Raw genomic sequence first — 10,177 nt, forward strand, 5'->3', positions numbered from 1 at the left:
TTTAACGCTGTTATCGTCGTCATTTTCGTCATTGGTATCGTTGCCCATCGTCATCATTCGTCGTTGTTATTTCTTCCACTTTCTTTCATCCCTTCTACGATTTATCATCCTCCCCGCATCAAGCTCACAGGCAACTTTTGATGACCCCACATGCCCAGCCTCTCCGCATGGCCGGCAATGCTGGAGCCGTCCATCCACCCGATGAGCAAGGACCGGCCCTGGGAGAGAACCCGCAGGACTGGGCCCCAAGATAACGAACCGATAATCCGTTTCTTCGCGGCTTGCGAGGAGAATCCAGTCGATTGGTCGAATGTTTCTTCTCGGACCTACTATCCAAGCTTGGCCTTGGTCTTATCAATCGATGCTCCGCAGCAACGCACCCTGGTGATCTCGACAGCCGAGCTGGTGGCAGGCAAACCAACGGCCAAGATTCGCTGAACAATCGTGTTTGGCAGCACATCATCATCTTAAAGCTGGAATTTGGGATGAACCGCGACCGAAAGTCCCGCTGGCCGCGGCCCGCGATATCAGCATCCCCCGGCTTGTCTACCACGGGCCGGAACTGAATTCAGCAACTCTGTGCGATCATCCCGCTTGTGGGTGGGGTACATCACAAAGGTTCCTGCATGATAGCAAGCCCGGTCACGTAGCTCGCATCTCAATGTTTGTCGGAACGGTCTGGTGTCGAACCGAGTTCTGCAAATGAGGCTCCCGCTGGTTGGCGGCTCGACCTACTGTTCAAGGTTAGTCCAGATCAGGGTACGGATGTTGGTTGTGACATGGGAAACCGCTGTCAGTCGATAGTCTAATGGAGGTATTCTAGATTCTCGTTGATACGACTCCATCACCGGTGTCGGGGTTGGCCAGTATTGCGACATCATCGCCGGATATCTCGCCGATGGAGTTCAGAGAGAGTCCCGTACATAAAGAACACCAGCAGTCTCATGTAGATATGATATCTCAGAGCTCCAAGCGCCTCTTTGGGTATTCCATCCTGCCTGACAAGACAACTGCACTTCAGATAAGATGGGCTTCTCTTCGCTCACCCGCACCCTCGGTCTGGGAGCCCTGCTTCTGCTCGGCTCTGATGTCATCCCTCAAGTGAATGGCCTCCCTAAGGCCCCATGGGCTCAGCAGCGCGCCAAAGGCCATGGCCGCAAGGCCCTCGCCCATGCTATGAGCAAACGCCAGCTCAGCAACAGCTCAGAGCCTGCGGACTGCGTCGTCCATGACCCCAATGACGTTGACGCCCCGAAGGAGAATATCTGGAGCGGCTTGACCGGCCCCGAGGCAGCCGGCGTCACGGAGTGGCTGTTCGCTCAAACGGAGCTGAACCTCACACAGAGTGAGAACGCCACCTCATGGGATAACACCATGTAAGTGAACCAGATTCCAGCTGCTCGGGACGTAGACTAACATCGGTAGTGTTCTTGTGGAGCTCATGGCCCCCAACAAGTCCGAAGCACTGGCATACATTGATGGCAGTGCCGCGGCCCCCGCCCGCTACGCCCACGTCTTGATCGACTTCAGCGCTTCCGAAGACCCGGAGTACCAAGATATCATCGTCGGCCCTCTTCCTGTCACTAACGGCACCACCAAGTGGGAGAGCCTTGACTACCCGTACACCCGCAAGACCAGTGGCCGCGTCCGCAACCTGGATGCCGATGATGATCTCGCCCAAGATTGGCTCTACGACGTCAGCAAGACCGTCGCAGATATCACCCTGGACCTGTGGAACGCTACTGCTCTTGGCCTCGACAACGACACCCTTACCATCTGGGGCATTGACCCTTACTACCAGGACGATGGTCGTGTCCAGCGCTGGGACACGTTCTGGAGCATCCCCAACACAATCTTCGACGTCGAGTCCATGATGCCCATGGGTCTGTTCTTCATGTCAGACGTCACCGGCCGTGACCCTTCTCAATGGACTGTCGAGGGATGGTACTACAACGGCATCTTCTACGAGACCACTGAGGAGTTCCGCAACGCTTACTGGAGCGGAAAGGTCGAGAAGCTTGGCGGCAACTGGGCTGGAGACTGGTCTGCGACCGACCAGCAGGGCGAGGTCCTCCCTCTTGACACCAACGCTCCGCCCACCTCAGTCGCCCCCCAAGGTGCCAGATACTCCGTGGACCCCGACAGGAAGTACGTCGAATGGATGGGCTGGAGCTTCTACGTCGGCTTCACGCGCGACACCGGCATGGCCCTCTACGACATCCGCTACAAGGGTCAGAGAATCCTGTACGAGCTTGGCCTTCAGGAGGCCTTGGCTCACTACGCCGGCAGTGACCCTACCCAGTCTCACGTTGCCTACCTCGACACCTACTACGGATTCGGCCCCTTCGCCTTCGAGCTTCTCAAGGGATACGACTGCCCGTCATACGCCACCTACCTGAACTCCTCCTTCTACGTCTCCGAGACAACCCACACCCACCTGAACAGCATTTGCCTCTTCGAGTACGACGCCGACTACCCGATGGCTCGCCACAGCTCGCAGGAGTACGTCACCGCCACCAAGAACGTCTACTTCACCGTTCGCTCCGTGTCCACTGTCGGAAACTACGACTACATGTTCAGCTACTCCTTCTTCCTCGACGGGTCTGTCGCGGTCGAGGTCCGCGCCTCCGGCTACATCCAGGCTGCCTTCTACGCCAAGAACGAGGGCTACGGCTTCAAGATCCACGACAACCTGTCCGGCTCCATGCACGACCACGTCCTCAACTTCAAGGCCGACTTCGACATCTTTGGCACGGAGAACAGCGTCCAGCGCATGCACCAGGTGCCCACTACCCAGGTCTACCCGTGGTCTAAGGGCAAGGCCCTCAGCACCATGAAGGTCGAGCGCGAGTTCATCGAGAACGAGGACCAGGGCCGGTTCGACTGGAGCTACAACAACCAGGACCAGCTCTTCGTCCTCAACCAGGAGGTCAAGAACAGGCACGGCGAGTACCGCGCCTACCGCATCCTGCCCTACACCGGTCTCGCGCACCTGACGGTGAAGGACTCCAACGTCCTCAAGAACGCGGCCCGATGGGCTGAGCAGGACATCATGGTCTCCGTCCGCAAGGACACCGAGCCCCGCAGCAGCCACCCATACAACAACCAGGACGTCGAGAACCCGCCCGTCAACTTCAACGACTTCTTTGACGGCGAGAGTCTGAACCAGACGGACCTGGTGCTGTGGCTCAACCTCGGCATGCACCACGTCCCGCATACCGGCGACCTGCCCACCACGGTCTTCACCACGGCGCACTCGGGCATCCAGTTCATGCCGGCCAACTACTTCGAGGTCGGCCCCAACGTCGAGACGGTCAACATGGTCCGCATCAACTACCACGACGGCAACACCACGGACGTGTTGACTTTCGGAGCCGAGACCGATGCTTGCGGCTTGGATTACGAGCCCACCCAGGTGGACCTGTGGGAGTACAAGGGCGATGTTGTCGTTCGCAAGTTTCCCTACTTGCCCGACGATCCTTATTATGAGACGGACAGCATTGTCTAAGTGATGCAGGTCTGAAATGTACATAATCTTAATGATCCTGGGATGAACATTCATGAGCATATGACAGAGACAAGGAGACGCAGAGAGAGAAGAGTAAGGCGGAGGAGAACAAATGCGAAGCGGGGTTGGTGGGGGAATCAGGGGATGCATTGTCTCCTCATGATGAAATTACAGTAAAAATAATTCCTTCTTCCAGAAACAGCACGATGCAGAATGGAAGTTTGATCGATCGGAATGGCGTGATATCTGACCACTTGTTTATTCTGAGGCACGGAAAGATGTGCATTCAACCGGTCGCAAGTTATTCCTGTCTTCATGGATACACCGTTGTGTCTGCCGACATATTAGCGCGGGTCGCAGTACAAAGTCGTGTTCCAGGGATCGGTCAGCCTCGGTTCACAATCTGTGTTAGGTATTTTCAACGCAAGAATGCGCAACCATCATCTAATTAAACAGGTTACAACTTTATATCAACGGTGATCCATGTTTCGCGTGTGCCCTTAGCGAACCACTGCCCAATGCTGGAGAAAAATAGCGACAGGATCTCGGACTCTGCAGTAAGACGACTGGTGCTGCAACCACATCGATGACTTCCACCAATCATGTCATTAAAGGCAGAGTTAAAATTGGAGATTCTGCCCGAAATAGGTATATTTTTCTGCTTTCCCCCTTCCTCAATGCCTCCCGTCCCCTCCCGTCTTGTCATCCACTCTCCCTAACAACGGTCAACATCCCAGGGAGCATGACAGGATCGACAGATCATCATCAGGGACGAAGAGGACGGGGTCTCCAGGAACAACGCAGGCGACAGCCCCGTCTTCACGCCTCCAAAATTCGAGACCGTGAGACCTGTACCGATTGTCAGGTCATTGATCATCGCTGATCGCCCGGAGCAGCCTCCGCGCGGAATCCACAACGTTCCTCGGTTGCAGCAAATATTGTGTCCCGGCCAAGCGGTCGCCCGGTCGCCCTACAGCAACAAGCGCCGGCCCCAACTCCCAGGTTTCCCCGGCTAGAAACATCACAGGCAGCAGCAGGGCCCCCCCAAAAACACATTCACGACGGTGTCGTCGATAATATCGCCGACGTGTCTTACGCAGAGAAACGGAGCATACCGTGCTGGCCCTAGCCGTCCATCCCTAGACGCCAAGTGACAGGTTCGCGAGTCCTCGGCAATCCCTTGAGACCTGGCCGGCGTTGGCATTCCTGGCCCGGGCACTTTTTATTTTTTGACAGCTCCCACAACTGTCTCTCTTTCGGTGGATGTCTCCCGACGCACACACGAGATGGATTCTTAAGCTATGTGGCTATCTCATGTTTCTGTTTATGTCTCTTCTTCCCGCGCTAGTGCCGGTAGCGCATGTCCTAGATCATGTAGCGACCGGCGTCGATTGGCCCTCCAGCTCGGCCGTGGCGCCAGCAACCAACCCTCGGATTGGGAGGACAAAGGCGCCGCGGGGTGTACCAGACGATGTCACGTAACCTGGCGGAAGCTTGAAAGCGCCTCACTCGTGGAGGTCAAGTCTCCCCGCAAGAGGCTTACTGGCTTCCACCTTGCCACATGCTTCTTCATGCTTCGCAATATCTCCAGCGTTCTCTCTTACTGTCACTACCTTGGACTTGCATTAGCTCGGCGCATGATTTCACGATCCCATCATTGCGGCCATTTTTGGAACCCCAGCAACATCCGGGACAACGTCTTGTGTCTTACCAGCTAGACGTCTAGATTCGCAGTCGTCATCGTCGGGCAGCAAAAGAGCTCCTCTTCTGCTCTCCCTCGATGCTGGGTGTTTCAGACATTCAGCTTGACAGGCCACATACGACTACCACTGCGAGGCACCGAGGTTCGAGATATGAGCATTCCGGCCAGCCTATCACATCTCAATCGCACGACAAACGGCAGTCTTCCCATAGTCTCCCATACCATCATCCCATCGTATCCCCCCGATGCTATCGAGGGGGTTCGAGATACGCCGCCGTCGCCCAGTCTGCGCCGAGCACGCGCATGAAGCCATCCAGCCACAACTTCGAGAAGCGACCTAGCGCGCTCTCTTCATACCAGAGGCTGTCGTTCGGTGTCTGCCACCTCGGTGTCTGCCATGACGCTCTACGGCTGCACGTCAAGGGCGGGAAACGGGAAAATGATAGGGATCCACCCCAATGTCTCCGTAAGTAAATCAGGCACTACGGTGACATGTCTAGCAGAGACAGACGAGTTCACCTTATTGAGGCTATTACCACGGGGATTGAGCCGGTTTAGCTCGCTGTCAATCCGCCTCACCAACAGCGCTGTCTCAATGTCTCCGAAGGACCGGATCTGAAGGCGATGTCTCACGGTATCCATCTTTTCCATTTTCTTTTCTTTCTCAGGTCCCAGCCGCTCTCGTGTACTCACCGGCAAGATACCCTGCAATGATTGTGCTTTGAACCGCGGAACCGCGAGCAATGCCCTTTCCGAGGCTGCCCGTCTCGGCCAAGAAGCAACAATATTCAGCCCCGGGATCGCATCTTTGACTCCGATCCGAGCTATTCGGTCGAAAAAGCAATTACGAATCCACATCTTGACCAATCCATCTCACAGATCTGAGGCGTAAAGAAACCATGAAGACGCCGTGCGCTTGCCCGATCGGAAGAATCCGTCTCCAGAGAGCTGGGTTGGCTGCGCACTAACACACGCGCACCCAACATCCCGCCTGCATGTGCTCTTCTTTCTTTCAACAGCCAAGCCACGCAAGCCATGGTTCCTGATCGACTTCTGCACACCGAGATGCAGGGCCAAGATAACCTCTGGCGCGCCACGTTGGGCCCGGCCATGCCCGTCTGTTCTGCTGGAGGAAAAAGCACACTGCATGGGACGAACACACCCTAGTCTCGGCAGCCAATCCCCTTTCAAGCGCACTCCCTCCAGCTTTCTGATCTGAACCTCCCACCCCATCCATCCATCTCACACCCAACCACCTCCCCTCTATTTTTGTGAGACTACCGGCTTGGCCGCACCCATTCCGACGGGACCTTTCAGCCGTCGACGCAACCGTGCCTCTCGAGGCGTACCTTCTTTTCTCCCACTACGCCACGTGACTAGAGTGCCTCCACGGCTTTTCGACCTCCCTCGTCCAAGTTTAGCTGTACCCGTCGATGGGCGCCGGGGCAAGGCCGGGGTCCTCGTGCCTGGGACGATGGGCCCAACCCAACGTCGCCGGGTTCTATTTTGGCTGCGGAGACTATTCTTCAGGCGTGGCGCTCACCTATGGCATCTACCGGTGGGCACCACATGTGACGGGTCATGAAGGCATTCGCCCTTCAGCATCATGAAGGGGGTCTATATCAGGCCATCGGGGTCCTCTCCCTTGGTGATCTTCTTTTCCCCATCACACCAGAATCAAAAAATCCAAGAACACCATTTCCTAGTCACTTTTTCCTATCTCTTTTCCTTTTTCTCTTATTTCCTTATTTCTTTTGTCTTCTCTATATCTTTGGCTTATTTCCTCATCTCCCATCACTTTGTCATCTCCTGTTCCGACCTCTTCTCATCGTCCTCTTTCGTTGGGTTTGAGCTGTCCTGCTTGTAAGTCGTCTTATGCATGATGAGGCCTCTCGAGCCACTGTACTGACAACATCACCAGTTCTTCCCTTACCCTCGCCGACCATGTCTTCCAATTCCGCCATGGCTTCCTCTATAACTCTTCCAGTCGAAGAAGTGCACCATGTCAACCCTGAGCTGTCTCTTACACCACCTGCGAGGGCCTTCTTCCCGTTGAACAGCCGCAACTCTTCAACACACACTCTCGTTGTTCCGGAGCCTGCTCACGAAGCCCCGACGTCCGTCGCTTCAACCCACGATTCCGACGACGATGAAGACGAGATTACCGTTCCCGATAAGAAAGGCAACCGGGCCTACCGGTTTCTGCGCTGGAACTTTGGCTCCGTCTACCGTCGCATCTTCACCATCGCCTTCCTCGCCAACATCGCGTGCCTCATCTTCGTCATCCTCAACTCCGTCCTCACCGGCGCCGCCCTGACTCCCCAGACCTGCGCCACAGCCGTCTCCGCCAACATCCTCGCGGCCCTCTTCATCCGCAACGAGCACACCGTCAACGCAATGTTCAAGGTCTTCGTCCTCTTCCCCGCCAAGGCTCCCTTGTCCGTCCGCCGCGCCTTTGCAAAGGTCTACTCCTACGGTGGCATCCACTCCGGCTGCGGCGTCGCCTCCTTCTTCTGGTTCGTCCTCTTCCTCGTCGTCCTCACCGCCGAGATGGACCGCCCCAGCTCCGCCCTGCGCGCCTACATCCTCCTCGACAGCTACCTCATCGGCCTCCTCCTCTTCCTGATCATCGCCTTCGCCCACCCGCGCGCCCGCGTGCTCCTGCACAACTGGTTCGAGGGCACCCACCGCTTCCTCGGGTGGTCCGTCGTCCTCCTTTTCTGGGCCCTTGTCATGATGCTCGCCGAGGACTCCAGCGACGCCGCCAACATCTCCTACGCCGCCTCCGTCGTCATGACCCCGTCCTTCTGGATGCTCATCGTCATCACCGCGCTCGTCGCCTACCCCTGGACCCGCCTGCGCCTGCGCGACGTCGAGGCCGAGGCCATGTCCGCCCACGTCGTCAAGCTCAACTTCGACTACGCCGACGTGCACTACGGCCAGGCCGTCCGCCTCACCGACGCGCCGCTCCGCGAGACGCACGCCTTCGCCGTGATCCCGAACCCCGCCGCTCCGACCGCTGCCGACGCCGAGAAGGGCCAAGTCAAAGGACTCAGCAACGCCGGCAAGAAGGGCTTCTCGGTGCTCGTGTCGAATGCCGGCGACTGGACAGACAAGATAATCAAGAACCCGCCCAAGAAGATCTGGACGCGCGGCGTCCCGCAGTACGGCGTGCTCCGCGTGGCCGGGCTCTTCGAGCCCTGCATTGTGATTGCCACCGGCTCCGGCATCGGTCCGTGTCTGAGTCTGTTTGTGCAGAAGCCCGATCACCCGGTGCGCATCATCTGGTCCACGCAGCGCCCCGCCGAGACGTACGGACAGGCGGTGATCGACACCATCTACAAAGCCGACCCGAACGCCGTCATCATCGACACCAAGAAGACGGGCCGTCCCGATCTGGTTGCAATTACGTACCGCATCTGGGAGAGCAGCCGTCGCCAAGCGGGTATTGCGCAGATTGAGAACGCCGGCGGCAAAAAGATGGGTCCTTGTGAGGCGGTGGTGATCATTTCCAACCAAAAGGTGACGAGGAAAGTCGTATACGGGCTTGAGAGCAGGGGCATTCCTGCCTACGGTGCGATTTTCGACTCTTAGACGGGGTTTGGGGTCAACCGAAGAAGGGGTAAAAAGGGATAGAGCACGCGTTTCTTTTTCATTTCAGGTGGCTTTCCTCGGAGACCGCATGCATCAGCACGGAGTTTGGCATAGCGGGCATCAGCGACACATAGACTTGGGCTCATTTACTGATCTTCTTTCACCCACTCATTAAGCTTTACAATACCATTGCAATTTTCATTCAATCTCATAAACCACTGAAATTCTACAACCTTCCTCTCGGGTGAGTTTTGAATGTGAATATGATGTTTACATCAAGTAAATGATGTGTGGATGGTATGCAAAGGGTACATAAGCAAAATTTTCTTTAGTCTGACCATCAGCCAATCACGGCACCCATATGGTCGGTTAGCTCAGTTGGTTAGAGCGTGGTACTAATATCTTATCTGAGGTATTCAGTAATGCCAAGGCCGGGAGTTCAAGCCTCCCACTGATCATTGTTTTTGTTATTTGCACATAATGTGCATGAGGTATTCAGAATCGCAAAAACGAAGGACACTCTTATTTATTCATGATGATGCTGTCAGTGGGTGGCGTTTAGGTCGGATGGAGGAAGGTTCGGCCCACGTTCCGCCAAAGGAAGGAATGTTTGTGGTGGGAAGCACCTACCAGCGATTGAAATACAGCACCCCACCTTCCCTAATTCCCGCCCTTTCTTTCCCTGTGCCAAACTTCAGCCAAACTTCAACCTCTCATCACCACAATCACCAACTTGTTTGTCCTGGAACACTAAAGTACGACTTACCGACCATCGTTAGATTCGGATCTCGGCATCATGACTCTTGGCTACTGCCTAGGAGCCCCGAGTCAATGAACAGCCGTCGATTGCCGCATCTCTGGTAGCCCCTACCGACTCGGACCAAGAGATCACGTCGACGACTAACGACGGCCGATCCTACGGGAGCGTTCACCAGGCCCGGATTCCAATAAACGGACCGACCATCATTGGCTTCTGCTCCCTTCCGCCCTGTCTCGACCCAACAAACCAGAGACAAAAGATCCTCCTCCTCTCTCGTCACGAACACCCAAGCAAGACAATTCCAGCCTCGGAACTCACTCCCGCTTGCTTATTGCGGCTCACCAGCAAGCACCCGCCCTGTCGCGCCGCCAGTGTGTCTGGTGTCATCCGTTTGTCATCGTCCCAGGCACCGAGCAATCTACAAGTTGGGCGTGTGTCACCTCCACCTCCACGAGGCCGTCAAGGCTTGGTCTCTCCAATCACCGACTGTCTTGCGTGCTTGGCTTCGGTCGAGGCAGTACCGCAACGTCGCATCGCGGCCAGTCGAGATGAAGACTCTCTGCGCCCAGAATACCCGCGTTCCGTGCCTTAATGTCTCCTTTCTGGGCACCAA

At 56.2% G+C, this 10,177-nt stretch overlaps 2 protein-coding genes and 1 non-coding gene across 3 annotated transcripts; all 3 read left to right on the forward strand.

Annotated features, from left to right (window-relative positions):
- Positions 1 to 1,026: 1,026 nt before the first annotated feature.
- Positions 1,027 to 3,508, forward strand: COL26b_013891 (uncharacterized protein; the record flags this gene model as incomplete). The annotated part of the gene is made up of 2 exons (XM_053186477.1): positions 1,027 to 1,376; positions 1,426 to 3,508. 2 exons carry the CDS (start codon positions 1,027 to 1,029, stop codon positions 3,506 to 3,508), a joined length of 2,433 nt encoding a protein of 810 aa, XP_053029570.1.
- Positions 3,509 to 7,154: 3,646 nt separating this feature from the next.
- On the forward strand, positions 7,155 to 8,804 carry COL26b_013892 (uncharacterized protein; the record flags this gene model as incomplete). The annotated part of the gene is made up of 1 exon (XM_053186478.1): positions 7,155 to 8,804. The coding sequence occupies one exon, from the start codon at positions 7,155 to 7,157 to the stop codon at positions 8,802 to 8,804; it is 1,650 nt and encodes a 549-aa protein (XP_053029571.1).
- A 363-nt stretch (positions 8,805 to 9,167) lies between these two features.
- Positions 9,168 to 9,262, forward strand: COL26b_013893. The gene has a single exon. It is a non-coding gene; the product is annotated as a tRNA-Ile (tRNA).
- The last annotated feature ends 915 nt before the right edge of the window (positions 9,263 to 10,177 follow it).

The sequence above is a fragment of the Colletotrichum chrysophilum genome, assembly GCF_026319265.1.
Source record: "Colletotrichum chrysophilum strain AFK26 chromosome Unknown scaffold_265, whole genome shotgun sequence".
NCBI classification, from domain to species: domain Eukaryota; kingdom Fungi; phylum Ascomycota; class Sordariomycetes; order Glomerellales; family Glomerellaceae; genus Colletotrichum; species Colletotrichum chrysophilum.